This window comes from Phaethon lepturus, unplaced genomic scaffold (genome assembly GCF_000687285.1).
Source record: "Phaethon lepturus isolate BGI_N335 unplaced genomic scaffold, ASM68728v1 scaffold10127, whole genome shotgun sequence".
Classification (NCBI taxonomy): domain Eukaryota; kingdom Metazoa; phylum Chordata; class Aves; order Phaethontiformes; family Phaethontidae; genus Phaethon; species Phaethon lepturus.
Window position 1 is genome coordinate 266 of NW_010551116.1, and position 27,501 is coordinate 27,766.

Below are 27,501 nucleotides of genomic sequence, written 5' to 3' on the forward strand. Positions count from 1 at the left end.
GCCCGCCCCGCCGTGCGCTGCCATCGCCAGAGGACAAAAAATAAAACGCCTTTAGATGGAAACGTGTGTGCGTGGGGGGTGTGTGTGTAGGGGAGATCGCCACATGGCTCTTCAAGTGTGACTACCAGCCGTAAATTTCAAATACAGTACGTGACTTTCTCCAGTCCTCATCGTCTCTCCATGGAAGGAGAAAAGGCCTCGCATTCAGGTTGCTGCTGCTGAAGGACTTGGGCTGTTTGTTGCCATCGACAAGGACAGCCGCCGTTGCTGACAGCAGCGCACAGCCCAAGGCGTTCGTTTGTTCATTCGCATTAATTCGTGACTTTTCCAAGTGTTAAAGTAAGAGTTGAGGGGAACTAGGAAGTGTAAAAGCCCAATAGTTATGTGACAGCGAAACTCTGAGCCACTGAAAATGGTGTAAAGTACCCCACATAATAGATACTTTTCGAGAAAGGGTGTTTTTGCAGAAATCAGGAACACATGAGATGCTATTCATCCATCTCGGAAACAACAGAAAACTGACATTTCTTAAGATTTCATTTCAATGGACTCGGTTGAACCAGTTACACCACAAGCTTTCCCAAAGCTGCTACGTGAATTATGATTACTCACAAAGAAAGTTTCTGTGACATGAATCTCACTGAAGTGAACGCTTCACTTACGAAGCCTCTCCAAGAATCTTGAAGCACTCAGTGAACTTTCACATACATCACTTGGGAAGTGATTTCCATCCCTGTTTTACAAAGAAATCACAGACTAAGCGGTTTATTCCCACTGAAAAGTAGGAGTAGATGTGAAATATTTTAACTTAGTAAGTAAAACATACAGCCCTCTCATTACCTGCCCCATGTATTTGCGCCAGGATCTCCTTTGGGATAAAATGTTTTGGGTTTTTTTTTCTACCTGATCCCAGCCTGAATGCTGTCTCAGCTGCTAGTTTCTGCCTTTAAGGAATTCACCAAAGGGTGATGCCAGTAACGTCAGGGTCAGAATGGCAGTGGGAGGTTTTCTGCTTTGCTCATCATAAGCTGCCCTACATTGTAGATTGTACAGCAGATTAACCATCTGGAAGGTTTTCTGTTTCCTTCTTTTAAAGCTTACAAACGCATAGATAGCTACATGATCAGGAGATTCAGTACAAACAAATACAGAGATCTATGGGCTGATTCAATTTTGCCTGTATACTAAAATCAGTCAGATATCAAACAGCTAATCAGCAGGTGGCTGTCTTGGATTTTCTGGAGGTTACAGTGCAAAAGAATGAAAGGGTTATAATTAAGTGCATGTAACAAGATATCAAAAATTCATTAAGTTTTAGCATGGAATTCATACCAGGTACTGCACAGCTCCAGCTCCAGCTGTGCAGTGATGCGATACAGCAATGCCACTGGATTGCGCTGATGAAGCCACACAACAGGCTTGAAACGCAACATGAACCCCCTATATTTTCCAAACATTTTCCTACCTTTTTTGTCAGTGCATACAAATAGATTCAAAAGGCTGAAGCAATGGTTCCCAGGACCCAAACTCTTATGGGCACATTCAGGCTCTTTTATATGACTCATGACTTTCACTCTTTCAGAAAGAAATACTTTTGAAGTGCCAAAAGAACAAGCTCTATCCTGAGAAAACTCGGAATGATGAATTCTTCCCTGGGGCGAGATGGGAATTAAGCTGCAGGGCTTCTCCTACAAGGGTTGTATTTGCGAAAAAAGAGAGAAAAACTGAGCAGACACATTCAAAACAAGCAGGTAGGAAATAATCTTTGTAGCAGAAAGAGCTGAAGTGACTGCCTTTTTCATGTGGTAAACACACTTATCAGCCCAAACTGTGCTGTTCTAAACCTTTTAAATACTGGTGCACTTACATAATGCATATGCATGCGCACATTCACGCGTGACCAGGGAAGCGCAGACAGTCTGAATAAAACAGGCGGCAATAAAGATATAATAATAATAATAATATAAAAAATAACATTAAAGCAATAAACTTTCTGCAAAAGAGCTCTGCAGAAGTGGTGAAGCAACCGAAGATGGAAGAAGTTGCTGCTCTGCATCTCTGCTCTTTTTATTACAGACAAATGGTTAAGTTTAAGTTTATATTGATAGCTGATCTGATTGGTAACAACAGCAGCAACAAAATAAAAAAATCCCACCCAAAACCCAAAAAGACCAACCCCAAAACATAAGGGACTCATTTCACCTGTATGATTGATAGCCTACCAAACTGCTCCAACAGGATGACAGCAACAACATGTTCAAGTTTGTGCTAAAGCAAACTCTTCTCAGTAGCAAAGATCTTGGGAGAGGACGTTCAGACTGGGGCAGTGGAAGCTTTGGAGAATCAGGTACTGCTGTCAGTCATTCTGATCATTGAGAAAGAAAGTGGACACGCACATTTTCAGTATCCAGCACTTCAGGTTGGAGAAAGAGCCTTACTGTTAGCTTAGGGCGTTCTTCCCCACCAATGCCGCCCGAGCAATAGGACTATTGCAGTTCAACAACGGCAAAGCCGTCTCTTCTGAGATGATCCAATACTGTTTTAAAATGCAGAGAACGGGTTAAAAATAAAGGCCTGGAACTGTGTACGTGGGGCAGGGCAGTTCTCCTACCAGTGCTAGTGAGAGGCTGGCACAGAGATAACTGGATGGAATATAGCCTTCATCTATTAACTAGCCTTTTGTCAGCTATTTGAGTTAATTTCTACAGTCAAACCGGGGGTGGGCAGGCAGGGAGAGATAGCCTTGAGGAAATAGAGCAATTGCTGCTGATTCTTTCACTTCAATCTCTATAGCTTCTCCCTTCTCCCTGTCACCCCTCATCTCTCCCCTTGCTCTCTTGCACACTTCCATGGGAAGGGCCAAACACTGATATCTCCCAATTCCTCCTTGGGCTTCTCCACTTCTCTTGCTTCCCCTACTCAGTTGTTGGTTACCTGATAGTCTAGAAATGGTGTCAAGGAGCAGCAAGAGCTGGGCTATTCCAAGAGGGAGGAGAAGCCAGGAGCCAGCAACAGCCACAGCACAAGTAGTGATACCCCCAGCCAGGACACAGTCCCACTGTACCCAAGCAGAGGCAAAGTAGTAACTGTGACAAGGTCCTTCAGCCATACTTTCAGTTTTAGATTTAAGAACCCAATGAGGGGAAAGTAAATGGAGATGTGCCTTAAAAGACAGTAGCATTGCTTTGCAGTTATTAGGGAAATCTCCTTTTGCCAGTTGTAGCAATGCTGTCCCTCCTAAGCAGTAGCTCTGCCCATGCGCATGTGACTGCTAGATCTCAGGCTAGCAGGGTTTTGTTTTAGCCTCTGCTGCAGTATCCCAGTGTGATTGCAGACAAATTGCCTACTTGTTTCTGTTTGCTAAATGATGAAGTAGATGGATTTCTTTATCCAGTGTGGGCATCTGAGACGAGGCAATTACACAGGGCTGACAAGGACCTTCCAGGTCTTTGTAGACAGTCCTGTGTATTAGGTGCCCCTCTCATAAACTGATCACACTATCTTGAAGATAGTGAGAAATTTCCCCCTCATTTCTCCTTTGGAAAGGCTGTTCAGTAGCCTCACTGGTTGGCTGATGAAACATACTTTCCAAGTCCTGCTCAGACTGATGGACAGTTCAGTTTACTAGCATCTGTTTTCCCAAATTATCTGGAATCTTCAGACTGTTGATACAGGTGCACCTACTTGCTTCTTACCTAACCAAGAAGCACAATCAGTAGGACTTAATATTTCATGGTCTTTCCTGATGTGAGGTTATGGTTGCCATGTTGTGGCTACCCTGAAAGATGCTCAGGTAGTGCCCCCACCCAAGAAGAACCTGAGCTTAGTTAAATGTACCTGAACGGACAGGGTTTGTTAGCATTGCATGCAACAACTTCTTGCTGTGAATCACTGCTACATTCTCAGCAGAATGGAATGCCAAGGTGGATATGATTCTGTAACAGTTAATACAAACAGGAAACTTAAGGAAGTGTAACAACCAATATTTTTTTTATTAGAGGGGCAATGGCCAAGCCATTCAGGAGGAATTAATTTTCAGGATTTGGCTACAGAAGAGCTCTACAATCTCATTGCCTTCCCCATGCCCAGCAACGGGTTTTTTTCGGGGGAGACTTCAGCAGATGCCTTCCATCCTTTGGTCTTTGAAGCTGGGTTCCCTCCAGTGGCATTAAGAGGAGCATCGATTCTGTCTTATTGACTGATCTTGGTCCATAGTAGAGGCAGCGGGAAAGAGGACACTGCAGGGTGCTACCAACTCACATCAGGAAACACTGACTTGTCTTCATCTGGCTAGTAGCCTAGGACTCTTGTGTACCACAGGTTCTTTATTTTTTCCATCAGCTGTTCAGCCAGTATACTGAGTTTAGTTGTTTCTCTGATGAGGAAGTTCCTGAAGGAGATGACAGTGTATGTGGTAAGATACACAAATATGTGGGGGTAATCTCCATCTGGTACAGTTATCACACTGCCTGTCACTAAGAGTGCAAAGCTCCTCAGCAGTCCTAGAGGGGCTTTCCTCAGAAGACAAGATTAGGCAGTATGTGTTTGACATGAGTTACATGAAACTGTATCTCTTGGATGATCATGCTTTTCCTTTTGTGAAGAAACTCCTCTTCTTTGAGGAATACGTATTTATAGCTAGAGCTAGTTCTGTGGTTTGTGTTGAGTGACAGCAGTGTTTCCCAGCACCTCCAGTACTTAGCCCCCCACAGACAGTGCCACAGCACCTTTCCAGCGGGGCTGATTCCCCACCAGCCAGTGGCCCCCTCCCTCACTACCCATTTAAAAAGAGCAGTACCTGCTATCCCCACGAGCATCGTCATGTTCAGTGTGCATCCCTGGGAAGAGCTTGCACTTTCACATAAAACAATATTGTCCCACCCAGCTTTCCAGCACCCCGCTGCCATTGTGGTCACATCAGGCTTTGGTTGCCGATTCATTTCCCTGTGGGTCTCCCTGTATAGATACTTGATTAATCTGTTCTTTCTCCCATGCCTCCCTCCCCCTTTCCACCCGTGGCTGTTGCAGTGCTAGCACAGAAGATCTTTCCATACCTGGTCACAACAACTGCTGGAGTCTGGGCAGCATCCACCAAGAACTGACCAACTCTAGGGGACATCTTGTTCACAGTTTCATAGATGTAAGCTGCAATTGCGTCAGGGATGACCAACCAGTCACGGCGGTCTCTCTCAAAGATGGACTTTGAGTGCACTTCTGAGAAGGAGGGAGCAAAAAAACATGGGTCTTTTCCAGTCACTTGTGTCTCTGATATCTTCCCCCAAGCGCAGTGGGAAGAGACTTGAAATTCTGAGATTCAAAGCCTCCCCCAGAACTTGTTGTAGCAGCATCCAGCAGCACCTCATCACTCATTTTTGGGCATCGAGGTCATAGGCCTTACATGGCCAGAGTATTTGCACCAGGTACAGACAGTTTTCATGCCCAGGCCCCTACTGACATGTTTCATGCTGCCAAGCACCATCTATTCATAGTCTTGAACTGTGTTATTTGGCTTCAGTCCTACTTTATGGATGGGTCAGACTTCTCTAAGGCAAGTGAGAGCCCATAGAGCTAAGCCTTGTCTCTGGCAGGGAGAAAAGCTTTTCAGACTTACCGGGGAGGGTGGTGCTAAGGAGCAGAATCAGAGCTATCACCAATGCCCTGGATTGCAGCATGGTTTGGAGTACCGGTCCCACTCTCTACACCAAAAGATCTGATGGAGTCAGCATACGACATTTTGTTTGTTTTCAGAGAAATAAAATATAGCAGTTAAACACCAGATTTTTGCACGAAGCCTAACCAATAAATGAAGAAGAGAACAGGAAAGATCATAATGCATTTCCTCTGAAGTGAGGAAAAAATAGTACAAAAATGAAAGTGTACTTTTATGTGTATATTCACAAACATCCACAATGAATGATAGCTTTTAGAGCTCCAAGAAATATGTGACAGTTAAAGTTACTTCTTTTATACAAGAGCTAAAATTCCGTTTTTCAGCGTAAGAGTGAACCACTAAAACTGGCAGAGGTCAGAATAGGTTTCCTCCACACACAAGAGGTACAGGTACAGGTACAACTGAAAAATACATAATGTGGAAATTTTTCTGGGGTTTTTTTGGTAAATTGCTCTAAAGAACATTGTGCTAGTCAGTGTGTCACATACAATGATCATGTCAGTGATCCGGTGATCTGAGTATTTTGTCTTATTCTAGCTGAGGAAAGACCCAGCTGGGTTCTCTTGTCTTTTCCACACTGGGATTAACAAAGCAGATAGTAGCCCAGACAGAACAAGTTCTCAAAAGGGAGTAAGTGCAAACTTAACCTCATCCAACCTCCTTTATTCTGTCTATTAAAAAAGCCAGGAACTCTTGAAATGTTGGTACGTTGAAAATATGACATTACATCTAAATAAGCTGTTCAAACATGCTGCACTTGAAAAGATGTTTAGAAGTTAAACTTGATTTATGCCCTGAATTAGAGGGCTGCATCACTCAGAGTAACATGAAAACATTGCAGTGCTAGGAACTGCAATGGCAAAAAAGGCTGCAAGTCTATTACATGTGACTGCTTTTCTAAATCCTGTTCCAGGTAGCTACAAGTCAACACTCCTTCTTATTCCACAGTAAGGAAATTTCCATCCATTTTTATTTCCTTCTGTGCAGAGATTACCTCTAAAAGCTACCACTCCATCTTCACTAGACATTGGCTGACCAGCAGCAGTTGCTCCATTACCACACTTCCTTGATTTTTAATCCTACAGCCAGTTTGTCTGTAGACAAAAATGTATAAATTTGCTTCCCAAGAGCATAAAGAGAGGATCTTATCCACCTTAGAGCCTGTAGTCCCTGTGGTGAAGGCAGCTGGGAAGAGGCTATTTATCTTCCAGCACTGAAAATCTGCAATCCCTACCATGGGCTTGACCCTCTTAGTGTCTTACAGAGCATCCATCACTCAGCTTCAATTCACATCACCTCAAGTAGTCCCACTCTCCTCCATTTCAGCAATATTCTTCACAGTTTGGCTTGCAATAAGAAATGAGGCAAAACAGAAGACCACCTCCACTCTGTGTGTCCTAGACGCACCAGTTACAAAGTCCATACCACCCAGAACAGAGAGTTCAGCTCTTACCTGTCCTGCTTTCTCTCTCTTTCTCAGGCCGAAGCTGAGGTAGATGCTCATCTGAAACACCGGCATTTACGCAGAGCTAATATAGCAATAGCAAGGGGTCAAAGGTCCTGCTTTGTTTCCCCATTTGCTCTTTTGCAAGCAGATCCAGCTCAGTGGGACAGGCCAAGAAGCTGTGGAGAACTCTGGACCTGTTATTGAGATTTGGTAATGGAGGGTCAGTCTGACCTGAGCCTAAGAGACGTGGAAGGCAGCTCCTGGGTCACTGAGTCCCCTACAGGCCACCATGTCATAGAGGCCCCTTTCATAAGTTGACCAAATTCCACATTAACAGTAGCTAGAGCTGGGCTGAATTTTGTTCCCACTGTTCCTGTGGGAAGACCTGTGCTGTAACCTCGCTGCTCTGACAGTTGGAATTTATTGGAGGCTAACGCACCCATTTGTATTTTACCCTCCATTTCCAACAAGTGCATTAACCAAATGGTGCACAGGGGTAAGCGTGCACCCCTCTCACATTTCTTCTTTCCCCATGTCCAAGCCTTTTTGCACAGGCTGACAAGATGGGCATACATGTGAGCCAGCTTCCAAAACTTGCCCAGGGAAAATGGCCAGCTCTGGGGCCACAAGCAGAGGAAAGACATGGACCTGCTGGAGTGGGTCCAGAGGAGGGCCGTGAAAATGAGCAGAGGGGTGGAACACCTCTCTGATGGAGAAACTGAGATGGTTGGGGTTGTTCAGCCTGGAGAACGGAAAGCTCTGGGGAGACCTTACTGCAGCCTTCCAGTACTTAAAGTAGGCTTATAAACAAAGACAGAGAAAGACTTTTTTACCAAGGTCTGTAGTGACAGGACAAGGGGAAAGTTTTAAACTGAAAGAGAGTTGATTCAGATTGGATATAAGGAAGACATTCTTTATGACGAGGGTGGGGAGACGCTGGCACAGGCTGACCAGAGAAGTTGTGTACACCGTATCATTGGAAGTGTTCAAGGTCAGGCTGGCTGGGACTTTGAGCAACCTGATCTAGTGGAAGATGTCCCTGCCCAAGGCAGAGGCAGTGTGGATGAAATGATCTTTAAAGGTCCCTTCCAACCCAAATCATTCTATGATAACTTCTCCCCAGGCTCCCTGGGGACCTGGTCCCAGACAGAAAGTGACTGCATTGCCACCGTAGGGCATGTTTTCTCCTAGCTCAAGTTCCAAGTGCCTGTTGGGTCTTCAGTCAGGCCAACCATCTGTATTTGGCACATGCAACCATTGAGTAGCAGGGGGAAGAGGCAGAAAGAAAGGATGCAACACTGAGCTACAAAGGGCATTGGCTAAGGGAAATGGGGAGGACACAAGGCATAAATTAAGCCTACTCTGTGAGACCCCAACTTCTGTTCTTACGTCAGCCACGTATTTATTAGGTGACTGTCACATGTAGAAAATGTGAAAAGCTCAACCAGCATATTAATTTATCAACCAAACAAAATTTTCTAGAAGACTTTTCTTCTCACAGAGCTCAGAGTACTTCAGAACCAAACAGTAAGTGTTCTTGTTTTACAGACGTAGTAGTCAAGTCAGTGATTGCTACAGTGGATCACATCATTAAAGAGGGCTGCCAATGGTTTCCCAGATATTTCTCCACTCTGTTGGTGAATATTTATTCAAATTATCTTCCTTCTTAGAAAAACAAAGAAAACACCTCGTGAAATGCAAAGAACAAAAAAAGTCCCCCACACAAGCAAACCATTTTGCATTTTTGTCCAAAAAACAACAAGAAATTCTTACTAATGTGTAACAAGTTTAATTTCAGAAGAACAGACAATTCTCAGCTCCACTTCTGGTACAAACACTAAAAAGCAATTTATGATGTAGGAAGAACACACAACAGCAAATGGTTTAAAGTTCTCTTATATTTTAATTATACATTTGACAGTCATTGAAGAGAATCTACACATTTACCATCTGGTTTTACAGCTGGAGTAATATTCAGAAGACCAGTGCAAGGCACATTATAGGCATTAAACTTAGCAGAAATAGCAATGAGCCATCATTACTTGTGGGGGTTAATTTAATATAACCTCAAGTGTCATCTCTCTCCTACATCAGGTCGACAAATGGAAGTCTCTAACTATATTAAGCGGGTGTTTTAAACTTATGTGCTGCTGGAGGTAGTAACACAGAGGGGACTTAGCTGCCTATTGAATAATACATACTGCTGAAGAGCTTTGCATTGTGGTTGTTATCACACAAGGTAACTCCCCCCTCCAAAGTTAGCCCAACTTTAGCTAGTGCTATCATGAATACAATCCTAGAGATAGCAACTGGGCATTTCAGCACTTTCTACTGCCAAATTGGCACTTGCCAAGACCAGATCAATGATTGCACAAGAAGCAGCCCTTGCCCTCCATTCCTGGAACGGTATTCCAGAATGGCAGGGCACTCTGCAAATAAGCAAGAAAGCCAGATATTGCAAGTCCTTTCTTAATCAAGGAAAAATTACATGATTTTTTTATCTCTCATGAATCTCTGGTGTGAGGTGGAAGGCAGCTGACAAGAGCAGCACAGGTGTCCTTACCTGTCCCATGTGGCATGGTTACTTACTCATTACATTATTATATTAAATTAGGGTAACTCCAGTGGCTATCAAGGCACTTCATCTGAGACAGAAAATTCATTCTTGGGAGTAAGGTATGTTCCTTCAACTGCATGACAGGAAGAACAAAAGTCTAGAATGGCCGTAACTCCCAAATGTGAAACATATTCAACATTTTTCATCACAAATGGGCTGATATACGAACATCAGTTCTTTGGAATGGCTGAAAAATTAAGCATGAATAAATTACAACCCAGAAAGAACGAAACTAGGCTATTTCATACTATTATTTATTTCAGTGTGCAGTATTTGAGCTGCTTTATTCTCTCTCTCTTTTAAAATGTCAAAGACCCTGTAATCTTACTGGAAAAAAAGAGTCCACATAGCATTGTGCTGTGCTGTCACAATGGCTTTCATTTATAGCCAGTTAAAAACAGAAATAAGCATTCAAAGCAGAGCCTACTTCCTTCCCACTTTTCTGTCTGCTTGCGGTTGTAAGCACGCATATATAGATTTCCCTTGTAATTATTTCACAGCCCACCAACTGGTGGTTTATGAACCGCAGTGGTCTGTGGACCAGTAAACCTGGTACCATTTCTGCCTCCCTGCTGGATAACCTAATTATTTCTGTCACAATTTAAGAAGTTACAGAATTAAGTGAGAGACACAATCAGTTTTCCCTAAAGTTTTGTTTAATGTTTCTATAAATATGAACAAAGTGACTGAAGAAGAGCTCAACTATGATAAAAGACAAAACTCTACAGACTTCACACAGTACAAATTGTGCAAATTCACACAATCTACAATTAGTCACCTTAGCTCAATTATGGGGACTAGAGGAACAATTAAAGATGGAGGGCTCCTTCACAGAATTTAGATAAAAAAGCACCACCTCTGCAGTTAGTGTGCTCATACTACAACAGCAAGCTTCAGCAACCTGAACGTGAAGGAAAATGAACTCTTTCCAATGTCTCAATAGCCTCTTACTCTTGATGGAGAAAAGGACAGCCCTTCCCTGAAACCCGGACATTTGGGTTGGGTCAAGATGACAGGAAGAAGAAGCTGTCCTGAATGATATATGGACCTATTGGACACATGAGGAGAGAGTCAAATTCCAAGCCACTAATTCAGCTTCCAAGGGGAGAATCTGCAGAGCCCTGGGTACTAGTTGCCAGTGGGCAAGGCTAAAGTCAAAACAGGATGCTAGTTTTGGAAGAAGGAGCCCTGTATTACTTTGTCATTGCAGTCACTATAAACTCCTCTTAACTAAAAAAACCCTAGCCCATCATAGATGACGGGATGCATAAAACCCTCAGCATGTCATAAATAAGAATAAAAATGATTCACAGCCAGTGACTGAGAACCAGATTCAAGAGTGATACTGGCTTTGCAAGTTCTGCGAACACACTTAGCTCCCTGTATTTCAGATGTAACTCATTGATCAGTTCACATCATTCACAGTTTGGGTCTAATGCAGACAAGGACTACGCTTAATACAGCCTTCCTTTCTTGAATTCAAACTTTGGAGTTGGTCTTTTAGCTCTTTTAGGTCTATTTTGTGCTGATCATCAACTGTTGGCAAACAGCCCCTCTGTCTTCAAAAAGTAGGCTGCGGTTCTGAAACAGAGTCAACCTGAGAAGCTAGTGGGTCCTCCTGCTTCATCTCCATACACATGAATTAGAAATAAGCGCTGTCAGCCAAGAAATTGTAGAGCACTCTCTGTAGTAGCCTTTGGTTGACCAGCAACTGCATTGGATATCCAACTAGGAGTATCTGCTCCAAGTGTGATGTTTCCCATCATTGTTCAAAGAAAATAAAAAAAGGAAGCAGGCAAAGTGAAAGGCTGTCCAAGTCAGTCTTCCAAGAGAAAGCATAAGAACATCAGTAACTGGGAGATTAAAGAACAAATAGTAAAAAGTGTCCCATGCAGCACTGGTTGGGAAATAAGCCAGGCAATACAGTCATTGATACTGGCCAATCTCTAGTGCCTCTGGGTTACAAAATAATTCACAAGATGCTCCAAAAGCTCCTTGCCACAATTGAGTCTCTTGAATCCAAGAAGTGCCTTTGGCAAGCCAGTTGCCTGTGGAAGCAGACAGCATCCAGAGAACCTCTCTTTTTCCAGCACATTTTAAATTAAAACAGTGGATGAATCACAACACGGAGAAATGGCAAGTTGTTCTCCTTCACAACTGGTCTCAAAGCGTACAGAAATTCTGTGTTCTAGTTGCAGGTAAGAGATGAGATGCACCGCATATGCAGAGTTGGTACAAATGTCAGGGTAAAGATCAAGGACAATAGTAAAAATGGTGACTGTAAGACTTCTTCAGAGCCTTTATCCCACCCTATGTGTAAGATACATGGCACAGAGAGAAAAGGGAGGATATAAAATGCATGAAAAAGAGTACATGGCTTAGGAAAGATATATCCACCAAAGTCATGCTTCCTAGAGTTGAAAGAAATTCAACTGTGTGAGGGATAGTAGTCGTACCTTGCTCAGTGTCTGTAGGAACAGCCAAACCTTGGTAAATTTTAAGTTTACAAATAAATTCAGGTCTGGGTTAAAGGCTAGAACAAGTATCTTCTAAGGCACTAAGGACTAAGCTTAAAGTAGGGCAGGTTGTTTCAGTCAGTAGAGGGTGGATAAGCTGGCAATTTGCAGATGTGCTAAGTGAGCCCTTATTAAGGCAGTCAAACATCCTTCCAACATTGTGATCCTTCTGTCTGGGGCTTACTGGGGACAAAAGGAAGCAACCGGCCCCATTATGCTGAGCAGCCAGGCAGAAGCAGCAAACATTACACATTGTGAAGCACAACAGAGGGCCTTAGAAAGGAGATGCTGTGCCTCCCTACACCAGACTCCCAAGGGACCGGATCAGATGACCTCCAGAGACCTCTTCCAACCTAAATTATTCTACTCTGCTGTGACTTTACAGCTCTCTGATCATTGGAGCCATTCTCCAGTTACTGGTGTGCAAAGGACAAGCATTCTACAGATTGAGCTCCTTGCAGTGCCAGAGCACCAAACAAAAACAACTGATATCTCTTTTTAAAGATTGGGAATACACTGTTTACTAAAAATAATCTGCTGTTTCCAACAGAATGTCTTCAATGGACCACAAGAATAAAAATGGGTTATGTATTGCTTTCATGGTCACTAGACAGATTCTTCAGATTTACAAGTCTAAGGGGAAGCTGCTTCATCTGTTTTTTTGCTTGTTGTCAGTTCAATCAAAAGCAGCCATCCCAACCAATAGTAGAAAAGCTAAGAGGACTCCTGTGTGAATCTTGGTTCTTTCAGTACTGGCATTAAATGACTAGGCTTCTTCCACTGTGGGAACTTCCTCTGTCCTGCAAGAGAAAAGAAAAGATTCAGGAACAAAGAAGGATGAATGGAAATCATAGGTATTTGTACCTGCTCTGAGCACCATAACAAAACTATTCATACATACACACATCCCAGCTGGGATTAGAACTGCACTTCCTTCTAAAACTCGGAAAGGAAAATGGTAATGTGCAAAATACAGTCCTTTGAGAAGACTCCCACCTGGTGAAATTCTACATATATGTGATATGGAACACTTAACATTTTTTTATTTTAAAAAAACTTCCATTTTTTAAGGGGGAATACACTGTCTAACTTGGAGACTAGCAACTGGAGATTAAGCTTTTCACACTTAGGTTGCTACGTGAAATCTAGTCCCATTGTAAACTGACAAGATGAGCTGTGAACTGCCCATATAATGCATGTTCAGTTCTCAGGAGTCCCAACAAGTGAGCCATCCTCTTCCACTTGTCCTGGAGGATCATACATTTCTCACCTTTATAGCCACCCATGCTCTTTAAGCCTATTTCATGTAGCTTTAGACATCTTACCTGGACGCTTTCCCATAAGAACCATCTCAAAAATATCACCAAGATACTATAAAAATTAAATGTTGGAGATCAATAATAGGAGAATAACGCACATGTTAAAAGAAATCAGAAGTAAACCAACACCAGAGAGGGTTACAGGGGGATACTCAGTACTGCTGCCTATTCTTGAAGTTCTTCCTCCCCAGGCAGTGCCAGGAGAATAGCTATTCTAACACCAACACATACATTGAGCCCCAAATGCCTCTAGGTGAGAGCAGGAGTGAGAGGGTGTAACATGTCACCTGGTGTGGGACATGATAGGGGACCTACTTTATTTTTGCCCCTGAACACACTATAGCCATGCAACACATGTCTGAAGGCAGAGAACTCAGCAGCCTCTTCATAACCAAGCTGCACAAGGCACCAAGTGCTCCTTGCCCTTCGTTTGAAAGACAACAGGCTGCAGAAAATAACAAACACTCACTCCACAACCCCCCACCCCCTTCCCTTAGATGGGAAAGCAAAAAGGCAGCTGACTCACCGACCGTGGCCCTGCACTGCCTTTGTGCTTCTTTTCCTGACCTGGGATGATTTCTAATGAGCGATAACTGGGGGGTTTATCTTCTGGCCACTCCCGAGACCGGTGCTGCCGCCTGCGGTTTGTTGCTGGGGGACGGACTTGCTCTTCTGAGGAGCTCCACGACCCCCGGCGAGAAGGGGGAGAGTAGCTGTGCCGCCGCTGACCTGAGTTATTGCTCCTCCTGGTGTGCTGCTGGTAGTCTCGCCTTCCTGCAGGCTCCTGTCTCCAGCCATGATGGTGGCTGGAGCGCTCCTTGGCCTCCTCCGGATAGAAACTGCAGCTGCTGCTGCTGCTCTTGCCCCTATCAGCCTGGCGTTGGGGTGACACCTCCCGTCTGGAGTGCTGGGGCCTGCCATTGTACCCACCTGTCCTCTGCCTCTGAGGATGGTCCTCTCGCTGCCTGTCCCAGGGCTCCCGACTGTAGCTGGAATGACAATCCTCACTGGAAGGCAAGGGCCACCTCCGGTTTTCCCTCCTGTCCTCTGCTGCAGAGTCCCAGGTTCTGGGGGTGCGGGCAGCTCTCTGTGGCCGTGAGGAGTTGCTGCTCCCATGAATGGAGGAGATGTGATCAGCAAGAGGAGGTGGCATGATCTCAGAGCCCAGGGAGGACAGCAAGCTGGGCTGCACAGCCTGCCGCTGGTGGGAAGGTGGCCGGAGCTGTGACGTGTTCAGGTTTTGGATTTCAGACTCCAGATAGTCCAAAACACCCTTGTTAGGGGAAAGCTGAGCTTGTGGCTGCACCAGTGGAAGACTGTTCTGCAGAGACACATCTAAGGATAAAAGCACAGGATAACACAGCAAAGTCAAGGAGAAACAATAAAAAGCACGCCCTTCTGCACTAATGATCCTGGCTGAGTCCCTTTTGAGCCTCTCTTCTGCTCCTCCTCACTGCAAGAGCTGCGCAAGTCTCAAGCACCAGAACCAGCACATCCAGACCACACAATGTAAGGTGCAAAGAGCAGTAACTAGGAGGTTGCAGCATGATCTGTGTTTTGGGCAGCACAGAGGGAAGAAATCAAAATCATCCAGCACACCTGGAAATACAGTTCATATATTTAGAGAGGAACTTTTTTTCCTGTAGCATTGATGCCAAATTTTATAAAAAAAAAAAAATCAGAGAAAGTGTTTCCTCTTACATCTCACTGAACTGGAAGAAATATGAGCCAATACTGCAAAAGAGAAGGAAATTTTTGTATATATGCAAATACACACACACACACACGTATGTGTAGATATAAGTAGCAAACGGAAAAGTTTCTTCACTAGGAGGCTGATCCAGCTCTGGAAGAGTTACCCAGAGAAGTCATGGAATCTCCATTCTTGCAGGTTTCCAAGACTCGGCTGCACAAAGCCACAGCCAATGTGACCAAGGTTGGTGACAGCCCTGCTTTGAGCAAGAGGTAGGACTAGATGACCTTAGAGATCCCTTCTACCCAACATCTCTAAAAAGCTGACCTGAAGCAAATTTAATGGAAATTTAAGCACAGGAGATCCAAGGACTGTGAAAACACAGGCTAAGAAACTGCCTGAGGAACTTATTTGCCCATTTTCTGCCAGCATGCACATGGATTTCCTTGAGAAGACTCACTGTAGTCTGTCTTATATCATGGTGTCTCAGTCACCAGATCTTCCTAAGGAAAACTGGTGCCTTGGCTAGGAAAAATGCTAACTGTAGATTTAACTAGCAGGCTAAAGAAGTATATAACTTGAACATCTTGAATCTAGCATTGAAGACGTTTGCAAACTATTTCTTCAAACAACAGTTAAGACTCAGACACAGTGTAAATCTGTGACTGCTATATAGTGATGAAAAGCTTATTTCAGATGAAAAATATATATATTTGAGAAGACATTATGTTGAATTCCCCTATTTTCCTTGAGTGATTAAATAATATTACCAGCAATAAGTTATTTTATTACTTATCTCTCTAGGACTTCAGAGACTCCATCTTCCCTCCTCCATTAAAGTTACAAATAAATACCACTAATACAAGCAATTTTGGGGTAGAACAACTGGAAAATTCTTCCTGGCTCAGTAAAGTCTCCTTCATTTTTTGCTGCATGCAGGCTAGATCTATTGCACAGAAGGCAGTTTGCCCTTAATCATTTGAAGACTAGACATTTGATAAGAACTCAAACAAATTGCACCTGACTTGTCATGTCAATTTTGGCTATAAGGAGTTGACCGTGACCAGCACAGCAGAACAAAGAGACAGTACCCTCCTCTACCACATGAAGTGAGATAAGCTGGGCATATTTACCCTGCAGTCGCTGGGGGGTAGCACAGATATACCTTAGTTAGGATTAAACTACTTCACCCAGCACGGAGCCTAGCAAGACACTTAAGATGGATAGACTGTACTTATCCACCCAGGCAAGTCTATAGTACGCTGCAGATGTACCAGAGTTGTCATGCCAGGACATCCTTCTCTCTTTGTAGTAGAGAGGCTAAAGCCTCACTGCTGAACATCCCGGAGAAGTTACCTGTGTCTCATCCTGATTTCCTTCTGAAATGATGCCCATGGTCTCACCTTGTTGCAGCAGAGGGTTCAGCTGATAAGAGGAAAGTTGTGAGTTCCTGTCGCCACCTCCGTAGAACATGTTGGGTGACATCCAAGGTGCAAGTGCCTGTGCCTGCTTCATGAACCGATGCCGTTCCAGTACTGTAAAAGAAGATGAACGCTTACAGCAGCTATCCAGGGAGCACAGCTTGCACGCCACATACCATTTTGCTTGATAGACTTTGGATGTGATCAGATACAGGAAATTCACAGAATGAAAAGCTCTCTCTGCCCTATGACAGAGCTAAAACAGAGCACAGCAAATTCCAATATGAAGTTGTACAGCTTCAAAAAGATACCTAAAACAGAAGAAAAGGGTTACTGCCTGACATTCAGGGTATAGTTCCAGCAATTGGGAACAAATGGCACTATGACTAAGTACACAGCACATAAGAAAATGCAAGACTTCTGTCATTATGAGTGCATTTGCAGAAAGGTGGGAAATAATGTTTCATACAACAAGACATACCACACCGTTTTCTCTCTCTCAAAACTCTTTCAGCTCACCATTGCTCCTTTCCCCTTTTGGCTTTGATTTTACAGCTAAACTAGAGCCTTTTTTGCCACCTTCATGTATGATCTGGACAGAGCCTATTTTCCACACCATACTCCATCATTTCCTCTCTGTTCCACAGATAGGGCACTCAGAGATGCATTGTCCAGCTTCTTCTTTCCAGTCTTTCAATCACTCTTACTGTGTCTCTCTGTAATTTACCTCAGCATGACTGCTAAAATTAATCCGTTAGGACAGTGTGGTCAAACTGGTGAGCAAACTACATTTCTTGTTCTGAACAGCAAAGTCCAGTGTGCTAAAAGGGCAAACCTAGTGAAAATTTCTCTCCCTCGCTGCTTTTCCACCACTAACTCCAGACTCCTACTCGTAGGGTCAGGCTCCAATTCCACTTCAATTTATTCAGCACTTCCATCTCAGCTCCTCTACACAGACATCCTCACCACCCCTGTCTTCAAAACCATCACTCCTTGCAGCTTCTGATTTTGGGAATACCTAAAAACATCTTACAGAAACTTATTCCTTCTACCAGAGACAATCAAAACTGTTTTACAAGCAAGAAAATTCTGCAAGCCCCAGACTTTACAAAGCCTGACTCTGCATGGTTTGTCTGTCATTACTGGGTGAAGCTTTTCTGCAATGGGACCTTTGCAAAATTTCTCTTATGTGGCTTCTCTGGAATTTCAGAAGTGGCAGGCTTTTACTGCAGCCTTTTCTCTGGTCAGGCATGAACAGGATGTTCCTGGCTATACAGGAGGCAGATAGGAACATAATTGCCTTTGAGACTTTTACCCCTCTAATAAATCTGGCTGAAGTTGGCTCATGAAATTAAAAGCTATTGGAAGGAAAGATATAGGGGATAGACAGACAAGTTGACTGCATAAGCCTTGCTTCTTTAAGGAACCAGGCTACAACTAAGCTCCAATTAATTCTGTCCCCTGGGTTCATCTGCAGCCGGCAGTATTTAGACTGCACACTCTTTGAGACTAAGCTCTCCATTTCAGGTAGCACTCCAGTTGTTAGACATGTCCTCCTCTAGCTGTTTCACTGAATTTAGACAGACCACCACTGGCAGTGAAACAAGGACCTACCACGCCTCTCAGCACAAAATCCCTACAGTTCATGCAGCTCCACATCATTCTCCATGCCAAACTCCTTCCCCCTCCCCAGCCTAGCTCCAACCAGAGTGAACTACAAAGCTGGAAACTTCAGGGTTTTTAATCCTAATACTCTAATTTTTCTTCACAGCTCTATGGCCTGAGGTAGCAACTTTCAAGCATTTTATGTCAAACTTGCTTCATTACTTTTTCCCCAAGGGATTTTCCTGCAGTTCAGGTTTCAAACTTGGAGGAAGAGGGAAAAGGATAAAAAGAAGGGAAAGGCCTTATCTGTTCCTCTCCTGTTCCTCCAGCTACCACCTTGGGAATGTCCTAGAATCTACTGAGTGCACATCCCTGGGTTTTGACCACAGTCTTTGCCTGAGGAGTGAAGGCCCCACAGCTGCAGGTACACCTACTTAGGGTTCCCCTTTTTAGGGTATGCAGGCAGTCATGAGGATCAAAGTTATCCTGTCCCTGTAATTCTCTGATCTATTCCTACAGCTGAACAAATGCAGAATTACCCTTGGACTTCCTTCACTACCTTCATTCTCTTTTCCTTCCCCAGATACTTTGCCTTCCAGTTTGAATACAATATATATAGAACACTGAACTCAGTACTCTGGTTCTCCACCTGCAAAATGGAAATAAGGTTACAGATCTCTTTTTAAAGTGAACATATTTATCTGAGGAAGGTCAGATTCACCCTAGTGCCAAAACATATATCTGCTATAAAACTTTGACAGAATGTCATGTTGTTCCGTCCACTTAATCCCTGCTGAGGAAGGTTGTTCTTCACCTTTGACAGACTTTACAGCTACTGGGCCAATTATCCAATTATAAAAAAAAGGGTATTTTCCAACTAGTCAGACCCAGGTGCAAGTATATCCTATTTTGCACCAATTCATCAGTGGAAGAAGTCCACAGTAGAAAAGGAACTAATAGGAACAGAAGGTGGTCATATGTATATTTACCCTGGTGGGCTTTTCTCAGAGCTTTCCCTGGGGAATGTAATTGGATTGCTCCGGGGGCATATTTAAGATTTCTGTACACCAATTCTGAATTACTCAAACAATGCACTTCTTTTATTACTGGCTTCAAAGTCATGTTCATTAATGACCCGACTTAAAATACCCAGAATTTCCTTGCCGCAATGGCATCTATTCAGCAGATCGAGGCTACCCTCTAGTGGCAAATAATTGGGAAGAAATCATCCATACTCCACTCACACTGTAACTCCTAAGACTCATTTAAGGATTTCTGCCTTCTCTTCAGCTGTATGGAACTGTTATTCCTCAGGACTGTTTTTTAAGATGCTCCCTGTATCTATCTTCTTGTGGCTTTTAAAACCTCTGGTTCATTTCTTGGAGTGCAAAAATGTAAGTCAGAGGCTGAATGAAGTGAAGAGAAGGTGCACTAGAGGAATGGAGCAGGCACAAGGATCCCTTGCAAAAGTGGATAAAGAGGGCAGGCTGGGATGGAAATTACAGCCACAGAATCCAGCAGTCAGTCAAGGAGGCTGGACTTATGTGTATCTTCCCTCATGAGCAGCAAGAGGTTTTGGGAACCCCGCAAGAATCCCTCCTACCTATCCTCAACAGGAGGCAGGAAAGACAACAGCAGCAGTCTGGAGTGTGCTATCATCTTCTACAGCACAGAAAAACAAAAAGGAGCTCACACATATTCTGAATCTCTTTTTTGATGAGAACTAGGAAGTCTGGAGGTGTGAGTCTTTCATCTCCATCACCTCTCTCTTCCTTCATGGAAACTACTTTTTCTGCCAAATTTTCATAGCCTCCTCAACACCACACATTTTATTTGACAGCCTGTGTTTTGTTTTGTTTTTAGCAATAAGAGGGATGCTCTGTTTGCTCTTTGCAGGGGCTAAGCAAATTAAGCTTAAATCTAAAACTCTCACAGCTTACTAACACCCAAGGTATACCAAATAGCTCTTTTACAGGTAAAGTGAAACCAGAAACACAGCGCCTTGTTCATAAATCCTCTCCTTGTAGCATCTGGGGAAGAATCTGATCATTTCAGTGACAAATGAATATATTTGTTGCATTTTGTTCCTGTCAGATTGTATAAACTGCAGCGGGGCTAGTCCACCTTGCGTTGCTATTAAATCTCAGTTACAGGAACACAGAGGTGATGTAACCTTAGTAGACAAAATTCAAATGGTGGCCTTATGAAGAGAACAGGGTCTGGCTGCAGAATTCTTATTACTGCTAAAAATGACATGCAACAACGTTTCTCTTGACCCTCAAAACCTCAGAATGCATTTGCATGGTTGACCACCAAGGGAGACCATCTTTGTCCTCACTTCCTTCCCCAAAGAAAAACAAACAACAGCTTTTTCTTGTGGAAGGAGCAGCTCTGAAAATAACATGAAGATAGAAAATTCCAATTTTTACATTTACATTTTTTTTTACATTTTACATTTTTACATTTTCTCTACTTCTTAGAGAAACACACTTGAAGGTTAGGCCAGTTTGGAGAGTAGTACCAAAGCACTTGCTTGCCTTCCTCAAAGCACAGGCATATGAACCACAAGACATGGAAGAAAAGTCCTGAGCTACTCATACAAGGGAGCTGATCGTGCCCTGGATGACATGAGAGAAGCTGGTAGCAAGGTGTGAGTAAGGAGGAATTTCTGAAAGTAGGACACAGAGGAGCAAGATGGGCTCCATGTATCCTAGCTTGCTGCCTCTAAGCTCAGATAAGCTGGTCACAGAGTTCACGTTTGGCCAAAGAAATGTCTCAGTCTATATGGACACTGAACTGAAGGGAAAAAGTGGAGCTCAGCAAGCTCCCAGTCAAGCTCTTGTCTTGACAGAAGCCATGAATGGACACACATTTGCATCAACCTTACCTTCCTCATTACAGCAGCATCGGGTTGGGCAACAGACACATGGGACATGGCAGCAGCAGTACTGGGGGCAGCACTGACACCAGCATACTCCAATCAGCAGAAGGAGGAGGAGGCCACCGAGAATAATGAGGAGTACTGTGAGCCAGTCTATGGGAAAAATGGAGAGAGAAAAAGGATCCTGACGTACCTGGGCATAGTTAGTTACTGAGCACTTCTCCACTGCTGGAGACATCTTAGGGTGAGGAGGAAAAGAACAGGAGATATCTGCCACCCAGGCAACAAACCACAGGCACTTACGGAGAACAATCAGCTTAACTTCTTTGTCTGCATCACCTGAAGTATCTCCTGGTGCTTCCACAGTGCAGTAGTACACGCCGTGGTCCCACCACATGACCTCACTAATGACAAGGTCTGCCCCTGTGGGAGAAGGACTGAGAAGTCAGTGGGCTATTTGGGACTGACAGACAGTACTTTCAGGCCCCACTCTATGAGGGCCCTCTGCCTGCAGGTGACAGAGTACTGCATCTCCCCGCTTCCCAAGCATAGCCATCACTTTCAAAGAATCCCATTTGAATCCACCGAGAACTCCTGTAAACAGCATTATCTGCCAGTCCCTTTTTTCTCTGTGTTGCTGGAAGGCAACACTACTTAGAAGTGGGACTAGTTCTGCATGGAGTGAACCATGCATGTTCCTGGGTGATGGGTGTTAACAGATACCAGCTGCTGCCAACTGCAAACCCTACTGGTTTTGGAACACAGATCACTGTCCCCGTTAGGCCAGCCATCCCAATAACTCTTCTGGCAGTAGCAGCAGCTATTGCTGAAGGGACAGCGAGGAACATATAACACACCTGGAAAATTATGCAGTACTTCTTAGAAAAAAAACCTGTTTTCTAGCCTCTGGGCTCCTCAGCTTACTTTTATGCACTTCAGCAAAATGCTCAGGCATCCTCAGCTCAGCCTTAGCTTGTAGTGCCTTCAACACCCTCAGGCCAGCTACAGACAGGGCCCTTTGCAGCTCTTATTCCATTGCCACCTCACAGAATATGTAAGCTACAGATGACGTTAGCCATGTTTATGCTTCTCTTCACTTAGTAGGCCCAGCTATTGCATAGTTACCGAGTTCACTACTTGCCTGGGAGGTCAAGTCACTTACGGTTCTGAATGGTGATCTTTCGCTGCTGGTAGTCGATACCCAGCACAGGCTCCTTCTGTCCATATTTCTGTATGACAATGCGCACCTTTCGCTGGCTGTCATTGCAGTCATCAGATGGGTCCTGGCCAAGAGCTAAGCCAGCCTGGTATGCTACAAACACATCATCAAATAAGATGCCAAAAGTTGTTTCAAAGAACCAATTTCTATCCCCTTGTGAGAGGCAGAGAAACTCTTGAATGTATGTGTGTATTTGCTTTGGTTTAGCAATACAAAGCATGGCTTCAAACCAGCAAGGACAAGTTGCTTTGGAGTACTCAAAAGCAAACAGTGGTAGAGCCATAGGAATGGCAGAGATTTTGAGAATGCAGGAGCTGCAGAGGAGATGCCTCCTGTACTCACAACTGAAAGAACAACAGTAGAAAGAAGCTAATGGTGGTAGGCTGGAGGGCAGCTCCCAGTATGAAGATAAACCGCAAGGAAAAAAAAGTCATAGAACTTCCAGGAGTACTGGAACTAAAACAAAAGTGTGTTTATTTACCAAACAAAATCTCCAGACATACATGAACCACTGTAGGGATTGTCTCCCTTTCCCTCCTGTATCCCATTAGATGTCGTGGAACTCATAAAGACAGAAAATAATCCATCATCTGATTCCAGCTAAGGATTATGTGTAGAGACACCTAACGGAATGACAAGAGGCAATTTCTATGCAACACTCTTATGACAGACTCACAAGATAAACTAACACTGAATTGCCAGGTATTTGGGAGCTAAGATTTGGGGAGACAACTGACACAGTCAGCATTGTCTGTAAAGGGCTTGTGATGAAGAGAGGAGAGGACAAAGCTCATCAAAGGGTCCTCCATTGTTGTATCTACAACGGATCATGAAAAGCAGACCCAGCTAAGCAAACAGTGACCTTCATGCTTTCTGTCCCTGTTGGGGGCTCTTAGCTTGAGCTTGGGCTCTACTGATCCCAGCATAATGTCAGTGCTTTGAGCACTGCTTGTCAACTAGGCTGTAGAGCACTTGGTAACATGCCTACCCAACCCATCCAGACTGCATAAAGGAGAGTTTGGGCACCAAGACACAAAACAAGTCCAGGCTCCCCACTCTGAGCTCAGTCTTAAGTGTGCAGTTAAGCTAAGGTTGGCCAGCCTAAACATAACTGCAGGTTTTATAGAGAAGAGAGAATAGTTCGGTTGGAAGGGACCTACAGTGGTCATCTAGTCCCACTGCCTGACCACTTCAGAGCTGACCAAAAGTTAAAGCATATTATTAAAGGCATTGTCCAAATGCCTTTTAAAGAGTGACAGATCACCTCTCTAGGAAGGCTCTTCCATCATTTGACCACCCTCTCTTTAAAGAAATAGTTCCTAATGTCAAGTCTGAACCTCCCCTGACACAGCTTTGAACCATTCCCCCACATCATACCACTGGATAACAGGGAGAAGAGCTCAGCACCTCCCTCTTCACATCCCCTCCTCAGGAAGCTATGGAGAGCCATGAGGTCACCCCTCAGCCTCCTTTTTTCCAAATTAGACAAGCCCAAACTCCTTAGCCGCTCCTCATAGGACATGCCTTCCAGCCCTTTCACCAGCTTTGTTGCCCTCCTCTGGAGGCACTTCTTAAATTGTGGGGCCCAGAACTGCACACAGTACTCAATGTGAGGCTGCACCAGTGCTAAATACAGTGGGATCATCACCTCTTTTGACCGGCTGGCTATATTGTGTTTGATGTACCCCAGGACACAGTTTGCATACCATATTAAGAACCATCTTAAACACTCCTGAACTGAGGTTTCACGCACCAAAATGTCTGCTGCCACCAGTACTAAATGTTATTAGTTAGAAGTCTTTCTGCCCTCCAAAATGCACGTTTCTTCTACTTCCTAAAATCAGCAATGCCTGGTCACAGGTATCTAGCTCCAACCACGGGGTCTCCCATGGAATCATAAAGTCCATTTGTTGCAAGGCCCTTGCTTTCAAACATGCTGAAGTATAAGATGGGGCTGCCAAGATTGAAATGTGTCAAACATGGCTGAGCCTCTCTGCCTTCTGAGTTGATGACAAGGAGAACAAATGAGCTGCTTTGACTGGGATTTCTACAACATCATATCATAAAGCCTTGACATTGCAAAGGAGATCAGAGACATAACCTGTTTTTCCTTGGAGCTCAGGGAAATGCCACCACTCAAACTAGTTTGAGGGCAGGAAGAGGTCAAAAGCCTGTATTACCCAGAAAGTCCACCTTCCCCTTCCTTTCCATTTGAAGAGGGATTCCTTGGAGGACAAGCCTGACACTTACAGACTGAGTAGTAGTCAAAGATGGGATCCTTGCAGAAGGATTTGAAGCGCCAAGTCACCACCACGTCCTGCAGCTGAGCTGAGGTGCTATAGTCACACTTGAGGATGACAGTGGCAAATAAGGTGGTATAACGCTCAACATCCTGCACTGTCACCAGGAGGGAGAGGCAACCTGCAAACAAGAACAAAGAAGGCAGTCAGCCCACAGGAACAGATTTCACATCACAAATTTCACCTGCACCAGACCAACAACTGGTACATCTCCTCCCTCAGCCTCATCCAGGACCTGCACCTATGGACCTCACCAGCCCCTCTGGTGAAGCCATCCGGAGTTACAAACCCTGGTTAGAACACGAGTCCCATCTTTCCCTGACAGAAGGCAGCCTCAGCCAGCTGCATTGGCCCTCTTTATGGACTGAATTATTTTCTCCAAAGCAACTATTAGTAGCCATTATGTAGCACCTCACCCTGTGTTCACCTTCTGCGTGGGGAAAACTGTCCCTCCAAGCTGAGGGACATAATTCGTTGTGCCCAAAAGCACACAGGATGGGATTGCCTTGTCTTATCATCCTAACCAGAAAAGTTCTGCAGTGCCATCCATTCATATAAACACCAAATGAATTTTATCAAGGTCTTGCTAGGACAGTCATCAGAATGTTATCTAGTGGTGACCAGGATTAAGACAATACAACTTTCAGGCTGTAGCATCACAGTTAATCTGTTTATCGCTACTTCAGAACAGCACACATCAATTACCCTTTTTTTTCCTTTTTAATGAAGCTATTGTTATGTATGTTTAAAACTCAACTGTAACAACCTCCACAGCAATTTCTGTCCAAGCAGCTGCAGCCACTGAGGAAGGTTTTACAAAGTCTCTTATAAGCTATGCTTTATTTTAGCTCTATCTTATTTAAACTTTGATAATACAGTAAGTTGTGCTTGTCATTAACAATAGTGAAGTTATCACCAGTTGCCTTTGATAAGGCAATACAAACAGTGTGGAGCGAGTGTGGGATGCCCTGTCTAGAATATACCCTGGAGAACAGGGCAGGAGTTGGAGTGTTATGCTAGTTGCTTCTTAACCAGGGAGTACAACAGCAGGAAAGGAGGGAAGGAAAGGAGGAGGCTGGGAAGGTACCAACTGAAAGGGTCTTCATGAACAAACACTCAATTTTTATCCCATACTCAAAGACTTTCCCCCTACTCCATGTGTTCAGGATGAGAGCAAGGGAACAAGGGACGATGTTGTAACATCTGGATCACAACTGCAACATCATTCTTTTAGCATCCTTTTAGTGTGCGCCTCCACTGTACATTCCAGGCAAATATGAGTTCACTCAGTTTCAACCCAGTGGAAAGCATGCTCCAGAGGTGCAATACTGCCTCAACAAGTAATTCTGCAGTAGGATATTGTCCATGCAGTACTTGCTCAGTTTCTGATTTGAAATGGACTCCTGGTCAGCCAACTCAAAGCACAGGCAGAGCAAATTCATTTGCCTTAAAAATACCACACAAACACAGAGAGGACCAGGGTAAACTCTGAGTCCAAGGCTTTTCTGAAAAATAAAATACACACACATACACTTAAAGGTAGAAATACCAGCAGCTGTGCAAACTGCTAACAAAAACATGGATCTCTAATTTTTACAATTCAAGGCAAGGCAAAGTCAAGACTGATGACAGGTAGTTACAGTGGCTCTTATCTAACTACATTGTAGTTCAATACGGAATCACAGAATACATCTTGTTTCAGCTTTTGTTGTGAAATAGCTGACCCACAGGATCTTACTGCAGTAAATCACATAAACCCAGTTCAAAATCCAAACTCTTAAGATTGGCAAAACCTTGATCTCATTGGCTATCAAATGAATTCCTATATGAATTCTGACCTGTTGAGGCTCATGGAAACACAACAGATTTTCCATGGGTTTCCTACAGCAGCATCTCTCAGGCAAGAATAAAATACTCAAAATCACTATGTACTTTCCACTTACAGAAACCAAAGCTCTTTGTGAAAGGGATCTTTTCTCATTACCTCTGTTCTGCAAAAGAGTCACAGTTGAAAGATAAATCCCTTAGTTTTTTAAAAGAGGTTAAAAACCTATGGTTCCCACTGGAACAGTATGTTTCATACTAACCTCCTCCAAGAAAATTGAAAAGTTGTGAAATTAAGGCTGATTACTAAACTTGGACTGCATTACTCCACTGCCTGCTGCTATCCTTCTTATGCTGGTTGGAAAGAACAAATTTGGACACTACCAAGCTAGTAAGTTACCACTACCTCAGGCCTATGGCTTTGCATTGAAGACACTAACCTTCAGAGCCAGTGAAGTCAAGTTTTAGCCGCAGGAACACAGCTGTAAAGCAAGACAGTCAACAAGCATACCTCCGTATCTTTTTGCTTCTTTTACCAGTTCTCTGTGAAAAACTGAACTTTGATATTTAAAGCTAAATAGTCAGCAAACACATTGGCATTCAAGAAGCAAAATGATCACTGTATTTCCTATAGGAGATCAGAAACTATCAGGCAACCTGCAAAGCTCGGCAAAAAGGACTCTGCTTACTGAAGGCCGCTTGTGGACATGGAGGTGAGTTCCTATTTTCCATACAGGCATGTATCTAGCAGGTATGGAAGCACTGTAGCTACACCGGATCCCCAAAGAGGCTGGGGCTGCTGAGCTAGCCAGAGCGCTTGCGACAAGCCAAAGGGGAACCCCTCCATGTTTGTACCCCGTGCTCAGGTCCAAACCAAGCTGGCGGACACGAGCGATACTGGAGGCTGCCAGGAAGCAAGCGGCCACTTCCTCCTAGGAGAGCAGCTAGCCGCACCTTAGGGGTAACGAAACTCCTCTCTGCATGGCTT

General features: G+C 44.0%; 2 protein-coding genes across 3 annotated transcripts; both read right to left on the bottom strand.

Annotated features, from left to right (window-relative positions):
* Positions 1-3,967: 3,967 nt before the first annotated feature.
* Positions 3,968-5,715, bottom strand: LOC104623631 (apovitellenin-1). Of its 2 annotated transcripts, XR_738061.1 has the most exons (4): positions 5,612-5,715; positions 5,055-5,214; positions 4,114-4,390; positions 3,977-4,066 (listed from the first exon to the last, which is right to left on the bottom strand). XR_738061.1 is itself a non-coding variant. In XM_010290777.1 (3 exons), the coding sequence occupies exons 1-3, from the start codon at positions 5,670-5,672 to the stop codon at positions 4,291-4,293; spliced, it is 321 nt and encodes a 106-aa protein (XP_010289079.1). In that variant the 5' UTR covers positions 5,673-5,715; the 3' UTR covers positions 3,968-4,290. The 2 variants fall into 2 exon arrangements, 1 of the variants encoding a protein (XP_010289079.1); XM_010290777.1 differs by having other exon boundaries at positions 3,968-4,390.
* Positions 5,716-13,009: 7,294 nt separating this feature from the next.
* Positions 13,010-26,995, bottom strand: ILDR1 (immunoglobulin-like domain containing receptor 1; the record flags this gene model as incomplete). Its single annotated transcript, XM_010290778.1, has 8 exons — positions 13,010-13,051; positions 14,097-14,905; positions 16,667-16,798; positions 21,177-21,323; positions 21,474-21,593; positions 22,333-22,482; positions 24,640-24,825; positions 26,954-26,995. Coding segments are annotated over 8 exons (1,628 nt in total), but the record flags the coding sequence as incomplete, so codon positions are not given.
* Between the last annotated feature and the right edge of the window lie 506 nt (positions 26,996-27,501).